At 42.3% G+C, this 22,032-nt stretch overlaps 1 protein-coding gene across 5 annotated transcripts in view; it reads right to left on the bottom strand.

Moving 5' to 3' along the window:
- The window catches only part of GMCL1 (germ cell-less 1, spermatogenesis associated), a 178,578-nt gene that overhangs the window by 9,294 nt on the left and 147,252 nt on the right, over positions 1 to 22,032 (bottom strand). For all 5 annotated transcript variants that reach the window (XM_068274930.1, XM_068274932.1, XM_068274931.1 and 2 more), the window contains exons 11-12: positions 9,017 to 9,086; positions 2,532 to 2,607 (exon numbers count right to left, since the gene is read on the bottom strand). In XM_068274930.1, the coding sequence (XP_068131031.1) occupies positions 2,532 to 2,607; positions 9,017 to 9,086 (146 nt within the window). The remainder of the gene's footprint in view (positions 1 to 2,531; positions 2,608 to 9,016; positions 9,087 to 22,032) is intronic.

Consider the following 22,032-nt stretch of genomic DNA (forward strand, 5'->3'; position numbering starts at 1 on the left):
CAGGCGCATCATACCTCAGCATCTCAGTAGGCGTTCTGTGGGCTGCAACAAATGTTTTTCTTTAAAGGTTATTATGCTGCTGCTTATCTCTTAGAGCAGATAGGAAGCACTGGGTTTAGGTTCGCTTCCAGTAGTTTCCTCAGTAGCCAGAGCTGACGGTAGGCAGGGCAACGGCAAACCATAAAAGAAAGAGCTGCAGAATCATTGGCCTATAACTTGTTTCTAGGTAGACAATAGCAAAAAAAAGGTACAAACTATTAAAGGAAAGGCTTTTATGCCATTAATAGATGAAAATTATAGGTCAGAACAAGCAGTGTTTGGTGAGGGAAGCAGTGCTATTCCTATATAAAGTGCTCTAAATGCATAATGGACTCTGAGCAAGACCTATAAAGAAAGAAAGAAAATTGTCCTTATGTTGGTTATTATTTGGATTCTCTATATTAAGTGTAATTTACTTTAAGTGAATTTAATATAGCGCTTAATGGGGTTTGAACAGTTACATCAGCCATGCATCCTGAGGTAAGATGCGCCTGAAAATAAACACCTTGTACATCAGTCTGGTCATTCAGCAGACAATCAGTGTAAAAGACGGCAGTTCCATCTGCCCCCTGGTGATCCATTCACGCCAGCATTCCTATGCAATACTCCTTTATCATCTTTAAAAAAAAGTCAATATATTGTTAACTGGCCCATAAACACAGCAAAGAAAAGCAGACAGGGCATACTAGCCAGTCTGTACATTTTCTGCCAGACGGAGAAACAAGAATGAGGAAAGAAAAAACTATTCCACTTTATGATGTTCAGATCATTTTTCTATTGTCCCACAGACACACACAACACACTTAACAAGAACTAACCTATGAAGCAGACCTGGAGTCATGTCTCCGCAATTTAAGGAGCTGTATAACTGCTTTCAGCACAAAAGACTTTAGCACTGAAGCTTAGCATTATTTCTAATGATGATAGATACATTATCTTACACAAGGCAAGCTGAAAATACAAACCTCATCCAGTCCTAGGATACAGATGGCAGCAAAAGCACAAAGGTCAGACCATGCGGAGTGAACTGGAAAATACAACAACTGCATACCAATGGCGGATGAGCTTTCCTTCTATGAGGCCCGGTTCACACTATGAACACAACCACCTAGTGGTTGCGATTCATGTTGTGCGATTTTGCAGTGATTTTTCAGCGATTGCAATTCCCCTATGGGGAATGAGAATTGCATCAGGATAGACCTAAAAATGCAACATGCAGCACGTTTGCGCTTATGCAAACCGCAATCGCTGCAGTGAGAATGGTCCCATAGGGCTTCATTGTACTAAGCACTTTGCTGACCACCGGCTATCAACAAAACACTTAAACGCTGCAGAAAGTGAACAGTTGCTCAGTAGGGATGGTCGTAAATGCTGATTTTCCAAATTAGCAGTTATCTGAATTTCCAATACAGATTTCCGCACAAAGGGTTTTTTTGTTATTTTTGTTAATAAATTCATGTACATTTCTTTTTAAAACAATGTGTTTGCTGAATCAGTTATACTTTTTGGATGTCTGCTGGTATGCGGATATCCTAGATACGTTACCAAATTCTCTAATTGGCCAAATACTTTTGAGATGGAAGCATTGGAAGCCCCCACATGATGTCACGCATGTGCCACTTGTCATCCCTCAGTTGTCCCCCTGCGCAGCAACACAGCACGTCATCAGCTACACAACTGACACGTGTGCCCAGCAATGTCGCTCATGGGGATCAGCTCCTGATCCACAACAGGCTGCATCAGTTGGGCATGTGTGCAGACCTTTAGACGGCCAAGAAACAGGGAGAGACCGCTTGTGATAAGGTTTTACTGCAGGAAAGTTCAAAGGGTGATTACTTGTAAAAGACAGAGTGTGGTTTCTAAACTGCAAATATGACAGAATCATGCAAGGTTATAAAAAAATAGCTAAATAACTAAAAATCTAAATATGAGACTCTTCTTTGCTACTAATGTTTTACTCATTAGCAGTACTACACATACAATTCATATCATAAGATATTTTTTTTGCTTCGGGTTTGCTTTAAGCAACTCCTTTGAAATGTAATTATTTTCAAAGACACCAGAACTTATCCTTTCTTTGTGTTCCTACACTATACACACACAGAGTCTAAGATACGTTTTCTCTTTTGTGAATGAAGAACGATTACTTCAACAATGTGCCGGTTTACTTAAACCTAACACCTGTATAATTATTATAAATGTGATTTTAATGACCATTGTATTGCATAAACCCTCACACAAAAGCTACAAGGCATAGCTATAACCATAAACCTCTAAATGGCCTAATTAAAATGATGTCTTTTTAACATATAGTCCGTGGGCTTTAAAACCGGTCTTCATAAGGCAGAAAACTGAGTACAGGCCAGCTTCAGCCCCACTATACTAATTGCTTTAGAGCCAAAAAAAAAAAATTACAGTAAACAAACGGAAGCAATTTCACATGAATACAGATAAACTGAGGCACAGAAATGTAGGTGCAATCAGGCTCTTACGTCTCCATCCTTGGCGAGTCTCCTGCCACACCGCATGCTGTTGCTCTCCAGTTCTTCTTTAATGATTTCTTGAGGGCTGAATAGAATACAAATAGCATCTTTGTCACACAATAATATGTGTATGCAACAATGTGAAACATAAAAAGAAGAAACATAGCCATACACACTACAAAGGCTCAGGAGAAGTCTAAAGAATTCAGAGATCAGAAATAAACAAAAGATTTCAACTGTACAGTTGGTTTTCAAGCTGAAAAACAGCATACCAAGTCAACTAAAACTTTACCAGGCAGCTTTTGCGGTTACCTTTCATAATAAGTAGTATGTAAGAGTAGTGGAGCAAAGCAGAACTGCACACATGCTTTTATTTTACTTCTGGAAATACTAGAGCAAACATTACAGGTCCTTCTGAGGGCATCTCGTTTAGCCGATGCCAATCGCTGTTCTGTAGCTGAGCAGAAGAGAGTTTGGCATTGGTTCCTGTTCTTGCGTCACATCTTGGTCATCCTAGGTAGGCACGGAAGCTTCCATTCCTTTGAATAGAGAGTGCTTGAGCGATAAACTCTTAATGCCCATTTGAACCAGCCCTTAGTTGCCTTTTTTTATCGCTGTCTTTATTAGTGATGTTACATGCTACTTGTAAAGTCCAGGAGGAAATTATATGGCGGGAAGCAACAGGAGCGAGCGCAGCATTTGCATGAACGGTAAAGGCACTGTGTATTCATTTGAATGGACAGAGCTTGAGTGAGAAGCGCAGCGGACGTCATTTTAACACCAGCAGAGCACCTGTGTGAACCAGCCCCAATTCTAGGTACACACCACACAATCTCCCAGCAGATCTGACATGCCCAATCGGCTCCCAATCAACAACAAGATTGATTTTGTGCTGTAGTGATCTGAAAATCAATAACTGGGTTAATTATGAGTTGAAGCCATCTGATGGTAAATTGAATGGTGTGTACCTAGCTTAAAGAGACTCTGTAAAGGAAAAAAACCCTCCGATTCTCAAAGAAAGTTCTTGGCTGTAGCAGTGTAACCCGATTTATCCTCTGTGTTCTGCCCCGGCTGACAGGAATCCACCAGACTCAGATGTGAATATCAAGGATTTATTTGTGACCTTAACAATGGTCAACTGGTAACTTCACTCAACCAGTATAACTCTCAACACAAATTTACATTTCCCTTGCACATCACAGGTCAAAAATACAATCTTCTCCTCTTCACAGCCGGTGCACCGGTAAAAGCTGCGGGATAAAAGTTAGGTTACTCATAAACAAACACTTTTATACATAAATGGAGTAACAACTGATCTTTTACAATCAACCACTTTTCAATACAATACTTTTGATCACAGTACCATTTACTGAGGTATAGGGGCTTTGGCAGGGACAGGTCTACAGAGCAATTCAGTTCATACACAGTCTCAGTCTCTTGCTTCGAAGTCCCAGCTATCTTGATCAGCAAAACCTTAGGGTGTTAGTGGGTTTCCTCCGTATGGCACTGAAGCAACTTGTGCAGTTCTTTGGTTGGTAAATGGCTCCAAAATAATGTCCACCTTTACTCAGCAATTCTCAGACTTTAAAGAGAATCCGAGGTGGGATTTAATTATGTTAGTGGGGCACAGAGGCTGGTTGTGCACACTAACACCAGCCTCTGTTGCCCCATGGTGTGCCTCCAGGACCCCCCTGCACGTCGCTATACCCTCCAATCAGCAGGAGGGGACGCCGGCGGGTAGCGCCGATACAGAGGAGGCGGGGGAGCAGCGCTAACAGACACGGCATAGGTAAACATTGTGCTGGCGACCCGTTGTGTGTCGCTAGCACTGCAGAGGGGATAGCGGCGCGCAGGGGGGTCCTGGAGGCACACCATGGGGCAACAGAGGCTGGTGTTAGTGTGCACAACCAGCCTCTGTGCCCCACTAACATAATTAAATCCCACCTCGGGTTCTCTTTAACTCTCTCTACTATATTTCTCATATCACTGTATCTTTTTGGCGCCACTTTCTTTTATAGGGATCCCTAAAATAATAAACAAAAGTAAAGAAAGAATCAATTGATCAAAAAGGGGTTAGAGAAATAAAAACATAATTAAAAAAAAATAAAAAAATTACAAAACAACATTGACCAATGCACCCAGCTATACCATCAATATCTCAATCCTTCAACATCACTCTTTTCTTAGGCTACTTGAACTCTATGCTGAATAAGCTCTAATTTTTGTATTAGCAAAACTTGAATCTCCAACTCCGTTGACTCTCTCTCTCGGTCAGATGTTACTCTGCTTTTCACTGTAGTTCTCTCAGGAACACTGGATGCAGTGTGATTCCATCACCAATCTTCTCCTTTATGGGTGACAGGTTAACAGATCTAATTATGTTTCACTGACAGGTTCTTTTTATCTCAAAAGCTCTAGTTCTCACTCTCGTTCTTAGGCTTTGCACTCAGGTATCACAGAAATAACACTTTGGTTCACTTCTCATAGACTTTTAGCAGATAACTGGAGAACAAATCAACTGATGACTGATGCAGGCTGACAGGCAAAATGTCTCTGAGTCAGGATCACTGCTTACGGCTGAGCTATACATCACTGAGGGGCTTATCAGAGGCCATTTACTTTCTTGTGACAAAGTTCACTCACACTTAATATACTTAGTTACAGTCTCTGTTTCTTTGGCAATATAATGTAATACAGTGCTAGATGGCAGAAATGAACGGTTTATCATCACCAGGCCACTGCTTCTTTAGTGTTTTTTCAAACAGGCAAATTTCAGTCACACCACCTTCATCAGAGGATACCATTCAGTATGATGAGGTCAACTGTCACTATTCTTCAGACAACCTCCACTGAATTCTGGCCATTTTCTCTGATCACAACTTGCAGCTTAATGCTGGCGCAATGCCTATACTCATCTGGCTTTAAAGTGTGTGTCTCTCTTCTCTTAAGTACCGCCTGACTTTGGCCTGCTGTCACTTTAAGTGGTCTCCGGTCACTGCTGGGCTCTATCACCGCTGCCCCCATTCTCTCTCTCTTTGGTGGTCTGGTTCGCTGACACCGGGCCCCCACTTTCCTCATGGGGTCTCTGCTCTGCTCTGCAACGTTCCCCTCTTTGTATATGCGGTCGCCTAGCAACCCAGTCTATGCGACTATCTGGACGCTTAGGCCTCTCTCTATGCACAGTTTTAATTCCACAATGCGAATTCTTAAAGCAAAATTTTAGCCTAACATGTTAAGTTTACCTTACACATGTTAAATACACAGAATCAATGTAAATTAAACTCCTACATTACAATACCCTTTTTTTTTTTAGAGGGTTACAGCAGCCTTTGTCCTACACAAGATTACCCAGAAGAAAGTGACCCTGGAATCAGCTACATGAGAATGGGTGTGTGTATGTGCTGGCAGCTGTATGCTACATTCTCTCACTCCCCACTGCAGCTAGAGAATCAATCTCTCACAGCAAACGGTCTCTCTGCTATGCAAAAACAGCATGAAATCACACAGCCCCTTAGGTAAAAGCAATCCTGTTGGCTACGATTAGTTATGCACGACAAAGTATTATTATCTGTAATCAATAGAAAAGACTGTGGGCGTCCTAACTGAAAGGAGTCTGAACTTCACAACTCAGCAAAGTAAATCAAAGCTAAACAAGGCCAAGTGTTTCATAAGGCAAGAATGGTGGACCTCAATGTGTGACACAGATAAATAAGAACCCAGTGTAGCACTGCAGGTAAATTCCTCTTATGGTAACCAGATAAGGTCACAGCAGGATAAATGATGGGGTCAGGTAATGCCAGTACACAGACTTCTGTGTGTAACAACTGATGAAGATACCAGAGCAATGTCTGTCGCTATTGATCTGACACCATTTGTAATTTATTCTCACGTCCACACACAGAGTCTGAACGTGTTGCAATATCTGTTCCATTCACAGGCTGTCTGGAAATGTAGTGGCACAGAAGCTTAGCATTGTCATTATCTACAGGTGAACTGAGGAGACTGTCTATTTCCAGAGCTCTGCCGCAGATTCTCCCACAGGACCTGTCTGAACGCTCCTTTACTCTCTGAACTGAGGACCTTTGTGGGGCTGACAAAACCCAACAGAGCAGATAGTGAGAAGGAGACAGCGCTAGCCGCCAGGCACAAATATAATCTCACCAACACAAGAGCGGTATTTAACTACTGTATACTGGGAAATGTCAAGCCTCAATTATTCACAAGGAAAAATCTGTGCCGAAAAGTGGCATAAATGTTTTGGAGTTTAGGGATCAAAGAGGAATTCTTTGTTTTTCTGAGCAGGGGTGCCCCTTTTATACAGCTATGGACAGGAAAAACCCCACAAAACACATACTTCGTATTGTTTACAATGCGAGAGAGGCTGTAGGTTGTGTGCCTAGGTAGGCAGGCTATGTTACTAGATCTGATAATGATTTGGCCCCGGAGACAATCAGAAAGTGCTGGGTATGAAAAGGATTATTGACAAATGTCATGTCAGAAATACAATAGCTGCAGCACTAGTCTTGCAGAAAGTTATCAAATACAATTACTTTGTACCAAGTTAAAGTGAACCTGAACTCAGAACTTCCTCTCTGCTCTACAAAGATGAGCAACAGCTTCTAGTCACACGCTACAGGTCTGGCGTCAGTCACGCCTTAAGTATAAATTACCATCCTCCCTCTCACCTCTTACAGAGTCTATAGGCAAACTGTATTTTCTGGCTGCAGTGGGACCTAGGGCCTATGGTGGCAGTCTAAAGGACTCACAATTTTAGATCACTTCACTGAAAACAGTTTGAATGCCAAGTTTCAACCTCCACACAGAAACTTTTAGGAGTACCCATTTTTTGGTATCCCATACCAACCTGCCCATGGAGATCAAAACCTTAACATTCTAAATGTACTGTCAAAACTGATTCACTTGCCAAAAGGGATGGTGTCTTTTTTTATATTCTGCAATGAACACTCCCACCAGGGGATGCTCAGTTTCCGTTCCTCACACAGTGGGAGGCGGACATAGGGACCCCTTTTGATGATGATGATTGGCTGATCTATTTGGATGCAGTATTGTCTGAATTACACCAGAAACAAGCATGCAGCTAATCTTGTCAGATCTAACAATTTCAGAAACTCCTGATCTACTGCATGCTTGTTCGGGGTCTATGACAAAGTACTAGAGGCAGAGGATCAGCAGGATAGCCAGGCAACTGGTATTGCTAATAAGGAATAAAAATGGCAGCTTCTGTATCCATCTTGCTTCAGTTGTGCTTTAAGGAAAAGTACTTCAAAGAATATTTTATATGGAGGCCATTTACCCTTGTGCAACACAGACATAACCGGAGACACTCACCTGATGATCACCAAAGCGATTCTTCCAAACACATAGATTTTCTGATTATGCATTCGCTACTTAATGCACTAGGTGCAGTATTACGTCCTGGGAAACTTCACCTGAAGTCTCAGGGAGGTAAATACTCTTCTTCAGCTGTGGGCGGCCGCCGCTTGCTCCCGCTCTTGTCGCCGCCAGTTAGCAGGGAGAGACGAACGACTGGGAACGCACTTCCCACTCATTATTCTAAGCCTCTGTGTCAATGATCGCAGGTATCAATGAGATGCCTGCGTTATTGTATCTTACGAACTAACATGTCCACGCATTACTTCCTGCTTAGCATACTAAAAGTACGCAACAGAAAGTAATGTGCAAGGACATCTTGTGGCCAAATAGTAAAATTAAGCCTAAATACATTTATTTCAATAAAAATACCCACACTTATACCCACACTTCTTCCATCCCACAATATCCCACATTTTTTTTGTATTAGAGAAAAAACAAAAACAAATAAACAAAAAACAAATAGTTAACTTGGGAACTGAACTTTAATATGTATGTCAAGAGGGTATATTACTGTTAATTTAATTATGGGCTTGTAATTGTTGATGGATGCAAAACTGAAAAAAACCGCACCTTTATTTCTAAATAAAATATTAGCGCCATACATTGTACTAGGGAAATATTTTAAACTTTGCAGTAACCGGGACAAATGGGCAAATAAAATGTTTGTGGCTTTTAACCACAATAGTTTTTATTTTAAAACTATAAATGGTCGAAAACTGAGAAATAATGATTTTTTTCCATTTTTTATTATTCCAATTAAAATGCATTCCGAATAAAATAATTCTTAGCATAATGTACCACCCAAAGAAAGCCTAATTGGTGGCAAAAAACACACACCAAGACATAGATCATTTTGTTGTGATAAGTAGTGATTAAGTTATTGGCAAATAAAAGGAAGGAGCGTTGAAAGGTGAAAATTGCTCTGGTCCTAAAGGGGAAAAAACCACTCAGTGGTTAAGTGGTTAATAACCACTGCTTCATACCAAGGGTCAGCAGAGAACGCAGCTATTGGCCAACTAAAGCACAACTCTGGCTACCTAGAGCTTTGTGTGAGCATACTGAATAGAGGAAATATTAATCAGGAATTGTGAAATACTCACCCAGTGTCATTATCCTGCTCAGCACGGAGCATAGTGAACCACTGCTGCTTGTACACAGAGGACAGCCACTCTGAAAAAAAACCCAAAACATTCTTTATTTCATCACATTGCACAAACATCTCTTGCTAGCAATACATGGAACATTAGCAATGGATATCACATGACAGCAGCCCAAAGCACACCATGGAGTAAAATCCAGGAAACTTATGTGCACATCCAAAAAGACAGAAAGGGCAGTCAACGCGTTTCAGACACACAGCTTAATCATAGCTCGTTAGTTGTAGTCAGACTTGGAGTCTTTTGTATAAATGTCATTTCACGTTTGTTCATGATAGCTATGACTAAGGACCTGTGTGTCTGAAACGCGCCAGATGTCTCGTCTGTCTTTTTGGACGTGCGAAAAAAGTTTTTACACCATGATGTGCTGTGGGCTTCTTTCCTGAAGTTCTAAACGCTGCCCTGTGGAGGGTTGACCGGCACCACCTACCTACAGTGGGGCTTAGTAGCGGTCTATCCATTTTTTTCTTCCAGACAACACATGAAAAATAATCCATGGACATAGAGTGAGAGAAGCATAATGCTAAGTACCTCCACATTTCTTAAGGACATGGCTTACTATGTTTTTGGCGAGTATACAGATGTCATTATTGAACTCACTTCATTTATTTATGGCGCATGTGTAAATTTGTAAGGATTGGACGCGTACCCGGCAACGTCATCGCTATTGCGACGGCACGCTGAGTTATGACTATGAGGCGGCCGTGTCTAAATGCAGGGATTATTTAAACTGCGCCAACACACAACTACAGTGTCCCTGATGTAGCTTCAGCGCAACTAGTCAGATTGGCATGGCCCTCTCCCCCGGGCTCTCTTACATCTTTTATCTCTGGTAAGCTCCGCCATTACTGCCCATTTCATTCCTATGCTGACACTTCACTTACTCTGTACTCCCTTGCTGGCTCCAGACTGGCCTTTTTCTTACACTATGGCGTTTTTCCTTATGTCGCTCTCTTGGACTCTGATTCATACTCAACGCATGAACTTCTTCCCTCATACTATTTCTATGTATGCACTATTTTTTACCAGTAACTCTCCAGGACAGGTACACATTGAGACTTGACTCCTCCCAGGAAACATCCAATAGGCCTGTCTATAAATTTAATTGATCAACAGGTCTCCGGCAGTATGGACGTTTCCTATTCCTGGGAACAGGTACCTCTATATATGCTTTAGTCCTGGAGAGCCTGGATGGCTAAAAATATAGTGGCACGGCGGCTGAAAAAATCAGGGGTACCCAAGGCTATTTCCCTGAATTCAGCCTGCTTACCCCCTCTCTCATGCAGACTTGTGGGCTGTTGGCTGGTGGAGGAAGGCCGCAGCGAAGACGCTCTGTGGCTGTGGCCGCCGGCCAGAAAGTGTACGAGGTGGAGGCAGAAGCATTGTGGAGGTAGGAAGCTGGGGAGAGTGTTTACCTATTCCAAAATGGCGGTGTGGACGTTTACGGCGCCGCCTGACGTCACTTCCGAGCGCTGGATTGAAAAGCTGTGGCGGGCTGGCGTCCTGTGCATTGCGCAGAGATCACTATGGAGGGAAGTTCGGCGGATGCTGGTCCTGCATCGACACTAGTGTCTAACACTACAGCAGTGCCTGCGGAGACCCCGCCTCCTCGGTAGATGCTCAAGCCCAGGGAAAGCCGGAGGGCACTTCACAGATCCCAGGAGGGACTGCTATACCAGAAGCTGGTGAAAGCTCTATGCCCAAGCCTTCTAGGCATTGCCCAGCCTGCAATTTAAGATAGTCTTCTACATATGTTAAAACATTTTGTAAGCAATGCACGTTGAGAGTGCTGAATGCGGAATCAGCTGCGCCTTATAAAGATTTCCTTAGAATAATGGAGGAAGGTAATAACTGATTCAATGCAAATTTTTTAGAGAAGCTTTAGCAAATTCACTGGCTTAACCAGTGATTACTCAGGCACTGGTGTCTATGGTGGAAAATGATAGTTTGGTTACTCAGCCTGTGACAGGTACTCAAAATGCTGTGCCGATTACAACTCAACCTGTTCAAGAAATCCCAGCAAGTCATTTTTCTTCCGTTTTACCTCAAGAGACTTATGACAGAACCGGAGGTTCCGATATACAGAAAGGCTAAATCTAAAACTAATAGACCTGTACTCTGAGCCAGATGAATTGCCTCAAGATGTACCAGAGGAGGAGTCAGAGGATGATATGTCTAATTCGGATAAAGAGAAACCATCAAAATTGAAGGTTCCAGTTAACGAGACAGAAGAATTGCTCAAGGCCATTTATAATTCTCTGGGTTTAAATACAGAGACTCCTAAAGAGGTTTCTGCACATGATGCTCTATACGCTGGAATGGAAGGGAGTAATCCTATTGTTTTTCCAGTTCACAGCTGTACGAAAGCTATGATTAATAGTCAATGGAAAAATCCGGATAAAAAGGTTTTTTTATCTAGGGGATTCAAAAAAAGATTTCCATTCTCTGAGGAAGATAGTAAATGTTGGGATAAATGTCCAGAGTTAGATGCAGCTTTCTCACAAGTGAACAAAGATAATGAATTGTCTTTTGAAGATCTGGGGCATCTTAAAGATCAGTCAGAAAGGAAAACAGAATTAGCACTTAAAAAAGACATGGCAGCTATATGTGCAATATTCAGACCAGTGGTGGCGACAACTAGTGTTGCAAGAACATTAGATCTCTGGATGCTTTAAGTAGAAAAACATATTAAGATGGGGTCTAGCAAGGAAACGATTTTGAATTCCTTTACGGTTATGTTTAAATCCGTATACTATATGATTGATGCGGCACCAGAAGCGATCAAGTTGACTGCTTGTGCGGCTGGGTTATCCAATGTTGCTAGGCGTAACATGTGGATTAACCTGGGAGGGTAGTGCTTTGTCTAAAAACAACGTTTGCACTATTCCGTTTACGGGTGATTTACTTTTTGGACCGGAATTAAATGAGATTCTGGAAAGAACGTCTGACAAGAAAGAATAGTTTCCAAAGAAAAAAACCTTTTCGCCAAGGTAAAATGTTTTTTTTTCTTAAAAAACAGGCCTGACACGAAGCCAAAAGCCCAGACAAGACGCAAGCCCTGGTCCTTTAACAAAGAGCAGAGTAAACCAAACATTCTGTTCAGAGGTTCTGACTCCCAGTCTAAACCACAACGACATACGAGAAAAAGTGTGTGGGGGGGGGGGGGAAATTGGGCTTATTCTTCCCACAGTGGAAAGAGTTTTCAACAAGCCTGTTTATCTTAAATCTAATACAGTCCGGTTATCGCATTGCTTTCCATCAAAAACCTCTGGAAAGGTTTGTGATAACAGGAAGAAATATGTCTCAAGAAGAGTTGACAGCATTGAAAGAGATCTTGCAAGACATGATACGAGATGGGATATCGACAGTTCCAGTTTGGGAGAAACGAGCAGGATTTTATTCCCGGATATTCCTAGTGAAAAAAACCTTCGGGCAAGTTCCGTCTTATACTAAATCTAAAGCCTCTGAATCCGTATATAAAGTATCAAAAATTCAAGATGGAGTCGATTTACTCTATAAGGAATCTATTAATAAACAATTGTTACATGCTCAGTATAGACCTAAAGGACACCTACTGGCATGTTGCAATGGAAAAGAAATCTCAAACATTTCTGAGGTTTGCAGTCAAGGAGGGTACTCAGGTTCTCCACTATCAGTTCCATTGCCTCCCATTTGGCATCAAGTCGGCAACAAGAATATTTACGAAAGTGGTAACAGAAATAGTAGCTTCTTTTTATGCTCAAGGTATAGCTGTGATCCCATATCTGGACGATCTTTTGATTATGGCAGATTCAAGAGAACTCTTGTTAATTCGTCGAGAGATAGTGCTGACACAACTACAGAAAGCTGGTTGGATAATCAGTTGGGAAAAGTCGCAGTTAGAACAAACACAGTTAATTAAATTTTTAGGGTTCCTGATAGACTCCAGAACCCAGAAAATGTATCTCTTCCAGGGGAGAAAAAAAGAGGAAAAGTGATACAGGAAGTGAATTTGTTTATGACAAAAGAATATGTCTCAGTCAGAGAAGCAATGAGATTGTTGGGGTTACTAACATCAACAGCTCCAGCGGTCCAATGGGCTTGAAAGCATACCAGGAGGTTGCAATCATGGATTCTGATGAACTGGAAAAAAATGACCGACTCGTTGGATCACACAATCAAGATCTCAGACATTGTGAAGAAAGATCTACAATGGTGGGTGACTCCAACCCAGTTGATTCTAGGCCCAGCTTGGCAATTTCCAGTACAGAGGGTACTTACAACAGATGAGAGTCTCTCGGGTTGAGGAGCGTACGTTCAAGACTTCGACACTCAGGGTCTTTGGCCTCCGCATATAAGAGATCAGTCTTCCAACTTCAGGGAGATGTATGCTGTAAAAATGGCAAATCATTGCATCCATTCATATACTGAGAAATTGCCATGTCCAGCTGAGGTCAGACAACTCGACAGTAGTAGCATATATCAATCGTCAAGGAGGCACGAAGTCCATGAAACTACTACAGTTGGCATTTGGAGATTCTAGATTTAGCAGAAGAGAATATTTTGTCCCTTACTGCAATACAGCTGAAAGGAGAGTTGAATTCTCAGGCAGATTTGCTGAGCCGGGTTTAAGTGTCAAACACAGAATGGACTCTGAGTCAAGAAGTTTTTCAAGGTCTGGTGAGTCTAAGGGGGAATCCCGAAGTGGACCTGTTTGCAAACTGGGAAAACTCGAAATGCCATCAGTTTTGTTCACTAAATGTCAGAGACAAACCCATGGCAGTGGATGCGTTAGCCCAACCATGGACATTCAATCTAGTATACGCATTTCCACCATTGATTGGATGTCTCTAGTATTGAGAAAAATGTTGGACTCCAGAACCAAGATGATTCTAATAGCACCGGATTGGCCCAAGAGATCCTGGTATCCTCTACTACGCAAGATGAAGTTGCAGGGCCCAGTCTACCTACCAGTACAGAGTGGTATAGACAAGATTGGTCTGGCCTTGAGCACAATCAAGGTACAGATTTCCGCTCTTTCAGTTTTTTTTAGATAAGCAATTAGCGGCTCATCCTTTAGTTGTTAGATTTGCTAAATCAATGGAGAGAAATAGGCCAATATTGGTGAAGCATTTTCCAAAATGGGAACTTTAAGTTGTATTAAAGGCCCTTACAGGTGTTCCTTTCAACTCATTGGATACCATGGATTTAAGACTGTTAACATTAAAGACAGTGTTCTTAGTGTCTATCACATCTGCAAGAAGAATAAGTGAATTGGAGGCTCTTTCTGTGAGAGAACCATATTGTATTATTCTTGATGATAGAATAATTTTGAGGACGAATGCTGAATTTTTGCCTAAGGTAGGAGATATTTTTTATAGGAAGCAAGAAATAGTACGTCCTTTTTTTCCAAAATCTCTCTAATGACAAGGAATTAGAGTGGCATTCTTTAGATGTCAGAGAATCTGTTTTAGCATACCTGGACAAGGTTAGATCATTAAGGAAATCAGAGGCATGATTTGTTAATTTTTCAGGAAAATTAGTGGGCCAGAGAGCCTCAAAAAAGATGATTGCTAATTGGATAAAATTATGTATAATGGAGGCATTTAAAAATATGGAATTGGAACCTCCATAAAATCTTAAAGCACATTCCACCAGAGCAAAGGCTACAACCTGGGCTTATAGGGCTGGAGCTTCACCTCTGGACATCTGCAAGGCAGCTACGTGGAAGAATCTGGGGACCTTTGTCCGGCACTACAGATTGGATCGCTTGTCTTCTTCAGACCAGGACTTTGGAAGAAAAGTCCTACAGGCGGTCTGCCCACCCTAAGGTTGGTGATGAATTATTTCGTTGTTATCTCGATGTGTACCTGTCCTGGAGAGTTATTGGAGAAAAACAGGGATTAGCAAAACTGGTAATAATTTTCAGAAACTCTCCAGGACAGGTGGGGTAACCCACCCTATTTATACCTATGTATATGTATATATGCATATATATTTTACTGTATAATAATTACGTATTATGTTTTCATATGGTGTTAAGTATGGTGTGGTGGCTGGGTGGTGTAATGGTTAAGGGCTCTGCCTCGGACGCAGGAGACCAGGGTTCGAATCTCGGCTCTGCCTGTACAGTAAGCCAGCACCTATTCAGTAGGAGACCTTTGTCAAGTCTACCTAACACTACCTACTGCCTATAGAGCGCGCCCTAGTGGCTGCTGCTCTGGCGCTTTGAGTCCGCCAGGAGAAAAGCGCGATATAAATGTTATTTGTCTTGTCTTTATCTAGACCTGTTTTTTGGTTTCTTTAATACATACTGTCAGATACCTGTCGAACAATTCAATTTATAGAGAGGACTATTGGATGTTTCCTGGAAGGAGTCAAGTCTCGATGTGTACCTGTCCTGGAGAGTAACTAAAAACAACATTACCAGGTTTGCTAATCCCTGGTATTATATTGAACTATGAAGCAATGCACTTTATCTATATGCATATTCAATTGCACACTATTTGTATACTGTCATACACAAATGCACATTATTTGGTCAGGCTGCTGTTAGTGATTATGTGAAGTATATCCTTTTGCAGCACCAGTTTATATCATTTATAATTCTACTTATATACTTATGATGTATATGCTATGTCCTGTTGGTCCAGTGTCACACCAGCTGTTTACATAAGCACGTTCATACATATGATTATGCGTATCTGATTTTTATGGTGCGAGACCACTTTAATTTGGACCAACAAAAGACATATTGAAATAAGGCACTATTTTTCAATTTATGCATATTGTATGTCTTCTTGGTCCAGTATCACACCAATCCCGTACGTGCGTGCGTACAGGCATAAGATTATGCGTGTCTGCAATATGTATGATGTGATACCATTTTGATTAGGACCAATTAAAGACACATCTATGTTCGTGGAACTTGCCTTATTATACTTCTACATAGGGAATGATGAGCTAGGGTGGCCACGCATTGTTTTTAAACCAGTTGTTGTTGGCCAATAAAGACTTTTGTTAAGATTTATTCAGCGCCATATCATTTGTTATATTACATTAAGGGGGAAGTTGTCTTTTTTCTTGTTTTTGGTGTTAAAGAAGCATATTGCATCATGATTCGAATTAAGGGGAGTCTGTTAGGGTTAAGTGAACACAGGCAAATAAGCAACAAATCATTTCAAATCCAACATATGAGAGAACCGCTCATGCTACCAATATTATGAATAAAGGCTTTCCTAGCACTAAGTTTGCCCTAAGACTGATTCCTATGTACCGTATGCCGTGCTGCGACGGGTGGTGCAACACCAACAGGTATCCCTCATAATTGTCCGCACAGTTACTGCAGAAAAGCCAGGAAAACTGATTATTCCATCACCTAAGGCCCGGTTCACATTAGCGTTCCCTGTCCGGATTTTCCTGATCTGATCCAGACCGTATACTGTACAAACAGAACGTACGTCCCGCATAGCAATGCAAAGTCTATGCGGACGTTCACACGTGTCCGTTCCGTACAGTACGGAGCCGGACCGGATCCGGACACTTTTCCAACATGCGCTATTTTTTGGGTTCGGATCTCCGGCCCACGCACCCGGACTTGAGCCTGACAGCACCATCCGGAACACAGAAACCAATGAGGAACGGAAGGCACAGAACACACTGCCTACAAAAACCTGACGTTCTACCCCACTTCCTATGCGTATCCAAGCGGCCATTTCGGATGGGGACACATGGGCCAAGCATGTCTGGAGTGGAGCAGCAGTGACAGACGTGCTGGAGCTGTTTGGCAGAATGTCAGAGGTGGAGGTGAGGCCTACAGCGGAGGAACCTGATTCTACAGGTGCACCAGGTGCACCTTCTGCTGACCCCAACATTTTTTTATTTAAATTTCACTATTGTTTGCCCACGGATCCGGATGGCAGCCTGATGCATGCCTGATACAAACGGATCGGATCCAGATCGGAACCGTACGGTTCTGATCAGGATCAGGTCCTGATCCGATCAGGATCCAGTCCGTTTACTTGCCAAAACCGCAAGTGTGAACGGGGCCTAAAATAAGCATTGACCTGTTTTAACCTCTTCAGTCAGAGCATAATCATTTGGGTTTAGCCATTAAAACTAATTTACTTTGAAATTCAAGCAACTCTCCTGCTACAATTTTATTTAAAAACTACCTTGGTTTTACTCATGGGGCTTTGGCATCAGTTTGTGGTGTAAAACAATGTGCTCCCTGCAGGATGTACCTCACTGAAACTAATTAAAAAACAGAGCTGTTCCTTTTTCTAAACAAAAAACTTTATCCACCTGCAGTTTTCTAAATCGGCTGCTTTTTCTTTGAAGTCTAAAGCTGAGCTCTAAGTAAACACCTAAATACATGGTTCACAGAGCGTATGTGATCCATCTCCCTTGCTGAAGACATTGTAATTCCCCATCCTCATGCTGTGATTCAAATAACACAGAACGTGCAGGAGCTCTGAGCCCAAATCTTTAATGCTTACAAAATTATTTTACTGAGCTCACTGAAATAGCGCAAGCATGTCAGCTTAAAGGGAACCTAAAATGAGAGGGATATGGATGTTTCCTATTAAATACCAGTTGCTTGTCAGTCCTGCTGATCTCTTTGGCTGCAGTAGTGGCTGAATCACACACCTGAAACAAGCATGCAGCTAATCCAGTCTGACTTCAGTCAGAGCACCTGATCTGTATGCTTGTTGATGGGCTGTGGCTAAAAGTATTAGAGACAAAGGATCAGCAGGAGAGTCAGGCAACTGGTATTATTTTAAAAGGAAAAATCCATATGATTCTCAGTTTAGGTTCCCTTTAACCTAAAAAGTTACAAGCTCAGGAAAGTGCTTTGGAGAAGGAGGGTTACAACCTCTGCTAAGTTTGAATTTCTGAAAACGTTCCAGTTGTTATATACTCTTTTTCCAGTCCCCATGCCGGGGTCACTGAAAACAAGAAGGAGTTCCAAGTTTTCCCTCAATCTAGTCACATCTTAAATAACTAGTTTAAAAAAAAATTATCATGAAGAATGATATTTACAGTATAATCTTGTTATAGTAAACTCTGATATAGAAGAACTTTGGGAATGTCCAGGTCCTGGCAAAGCTCCATTATAAGTACAGGATCTTCTCAAAAAATTAGCATATTGTGATAAAGTTCATTATTTTTTGTATTGTACTGATAAATATTAGACTTTCATATATTTTAGATTCAAATACACACAACTGAAGTAGTTCACACCTTTTATTGTTTTAATATTGATGATTTTGGCATACAGCTCATAAAAACCCAAATTTCCTATCTAAAAAAATTAGCATATTTCACCCGACCAATAAAAGAAAAATGTTTTTAAAACAAAAAAAAGTCAACCTTCAAACAATTATGTTCAGTTATGCACTCAATACTTGTTTGGGAATCCTTTTGCAGAAATGACTGCTTCAATGCGGCGTGGCATGGAGGCAATCAGGCTGTGGCACTGCTCAGGTGTTATGGAGGCCCAGGATGCTTCGATAGCGGCCTTAACCTTCCTGGCGGTAAGCCCGAGCTGAGCTCGGGCTATGCTGCGCAGGAAGATATCTCAGCCCCTGGTGGAGCGATTTGCTCCATTTAAAATGCTGTACGCGCAGCTAGCACTTTGCTCTGCGGCGATCGCCCGTACGCAGCGGCGCAAGAGGGCCCCCCCCCCCGCCAGAGCCCTGCGCTGCCCGGACCAATGAGTTCCGGGGCAGCGCTATGGGCTGGATCGGAGGTGTCTGACGTCAGGACGTCGGCTGACGTCCATGACGTCATTCCGATCGTCGCCATGGCGACCGGAGAAGCCAAACAGGGGAGTGCGTTATATACGCGTTCCCCTGTTTGCTATTGATGCCGGCGACGATCGCACTAGAGGGACACATGCGCCCTCTAGTGGTGTTTCATGTAGCTACCACTCTGGTAGCTTTACATGAAACACAAAAAAAAATTTTAAAAAAAAAAAAAAGATTTTTGCCATTTTGGCAAAAAAAATTAACCGCCAGGAGGCTTAAGCTCATCCAGAGTGTTGGGTCTTGCGTGTCTCAACTTTCTCTTCACAATATCCTACAGATTCTCTATGGGGTTCAGGTCAGGAGAGTTGGCAGGCCAATTGAGCCCAGTAATACCATGGTCAGTAAACCATTTACCAGTGGTTTTGGCACTGTGAGCAGGTGCCAGATCGTGCTGAAAAATGAAATCTTCATCTCCATAAAGCTTTTCAGCAGATGGAAGCATGAAGTGCTCCAAAATCTCCTGATAGCTAGCTGCATTGACCCTGCCCTTGATAAAAACACAGTAGACCAGTAGACCAACACCAGCAGCTGACATGACACCTCAGACCATCACTGACTGTGGGTACTTGACACTGGACTTCAGGCATTTTGGCATTTCCCTCTCCCCAGTCTTCCTCCAGACTCTGGCACCTTGATTTCCGAATGACATGTAAAAGTTGCTTTCATCCGAAAAAAGTACTTTGGACCACTGAGCAACAGTCCAGTGCTGCTTCTCTGTAGCCCAGGTCAGGTGCTTCTGTCGCTGTTTCTGGTTCAAAAGTGGGTTCATGCTTCCATCTGCTGAAAAGCTTTATGGAGATGAAGATTTCATCTTTCAGCACGACCTGGCACCTGCTCACAGTGCCAAAACCACTGGTCAATGGTTTACTGACCATGGTATTACTGTGCTCAATTGGCCTGCCAACTCTCCTGACCGGAACCCCATAGAGAATCTGTGGGATATTGTGAAGAGAAAGTTGAGAGACGCAAGACCCAACACTCTGGATGAGCTTAAGGCCGCTATCGAAGCATCCTGGGCCTCCATAACACCTGAGCAGTGCCACAGGCTGATTGCTTCCATGCCACGCCGCATTGAAGCAGTCATTTCTGCAAAAGGATTCCCGACCAAGTATTGAGTGCATAACTGAAAAACACTTCTCTTTTATTGGTCGGATGAAATATGCTAATTTTTTGAGATAGGAAATATGGGTTTTCATGAGCTGTATGCCAAAATCATCAATATTAAAACAATAAAAGGCTTGAACTACTTCAGTTGTGTGTATTTGAATCTAAAATATATGAAAGTCTAATGTTTATCAGTACATTACAGAAAATAATGAACTTTATCACAATATGCTAATTTTTTTAGAAGATCCTGTATATGTGAGTAACACCTGGCATAGTAAACCCTGATATAATAGACACAGATCCAGAACATTTATATAGCATTTTTCTCCTGGCAGACTCACAGCACCAGAGCTGCAGCTACTAGGACGCGCTCTATAGGCAGTAGCAGCATTAGAGAGTCTTGCCAAAGGTCTCCTCACAGAATATGTGCTGGCTTACTGAACAGGGTTGCCTGTGTCAGAGGCACAGCCCTTAAAGGGAACCTTAACTGAACGGGGGGTAAAGAGTTTCACTTACCTGGGGCTATTACTAGCTCCCTGCAGCAGTCCTGTGCCCTCGGAGCCGCTCTGGAATCCTCCTGTCCCCCGCTGTCACTTAGTTTCGTTTTTGATGACTCACCAGTTGGCCGGCCGCCATGCATATTATTGGACGCATTCCCTACTGCAATTAGCGCTGTTGCGGACCGCAACGCGTACAAAAATACGCGTTGCCGCACTCCGCATGCGTAGATATGCGGCAACGCATATTTTTGTACGCATTGCGGTCCGCAACAGCGCTAATTGCAGTAGGGAATGCGTCCAATAATACGCATGGCGGCCGGCCGACTGGTGAGTCATCAAAAACGAAACTAAGTGACAGCGGGGGACGGGAGGATTCCAGAGTGGCTCCGAGGGCACAGGACTGCTGCAGGGGGCTGGTAATAGCCCCAGGTAAGTGAAACTCTTTACCCCCCGTTCAGTTAAGGTTCCCTTTAACCATTAAACTATCCAGCCACTGCTGGATAATAGAACTTCTGTTATAGGAAACCTGTTTTTGGCCCCTGCAGTACTCTGTATTCGGCTATAGTGGAAAGTGGGCGTGAGCATTGGTCATATGTCAGTCAGGAGCCCCATGATCCGTGCTCTGTGGGTGGGCTGACAGCCACTTGTACCCTACTCACTCTCTGCATGCTGCTCTGGGCCTGCATGGATTACCTCAAGACCGCTGTAATTATTGACCGAATTAGGATATAGTACTCTGATATAATTTATGTCCTTGAGTAAGACTATTTTTGATATAGTTAGCTTCTGGTATTTTTAACTACTTGGCCTGGTCCCTCGCAGTTTACTAAAAGGGATTATACTGTAGTACAGAGTAAAATGCACTACAAATTACCTCCCCCCCCATGTTGCCATCACTTATAGTAGACAGTGAAAATCTTACAGAGTAGACCTGTGAGGTTTTGGACTAGTATATTTCTTCATGGGGGATTCTCGGTTATTTCTTTATTTACAAAAGCATTTACTGAACTGCAGTGGCTCTGTCCAGCTGCCAAAACAGTGTGCAAATGATTAGCGAAACTGGCTGCAGGGCTGTGGAGTCAGTACGAAAATCATCTGACTCCGATGCCTCAGTTTTTGAAACCTCTGACTCAATGTACCCAAAACTGCTCTAACTGCACAGCCCTGGCTGGCTGACATCTTTGTATATATCCTTTCCAGTGAGTGCTTTTGTAAGTAATAAAAGCAATACTGCGACTCTCCTATGAACAAATGGACTAGTTTAAAATCTGTCAGTTCCGTCTACTTTTTACTACTACTGTCATTAACAGCAACATAGGAAAAATTATAGTACATATTACTCTGTAAGAAATGTAGATTTATTTATGCATTTTATTTTTGGCGATAGTGGTCCTTTAACACCAAGATACCATAATATACGGACATAAATTGCCTCTGAAGCACAGGCATGACTCAGGGTGTGTTCACACTATGGCTTCAACTCACTCACACACGTTCGGTAAAAACTAAAGGGTCAGTAAAATACGGCATTTTTCTAAATTCACTAAGATTTTAACAAATGCGG

Source organism: Hyperolius riggenbachi, chromosome 3, assembly GCF_040937935.1.
Source record: "Hyperolius riggenbachi isolate aHypRig1 chromosome 3, aHypRig1.pri, whole genome shotgun sequence".
NCBI classification, from domain to species: Eukaryota; Metazoa; Chordata; class Amphibia; order Anura; family Hyperoliidae; genus Hyperolius; species Hyperolius riggenbachi.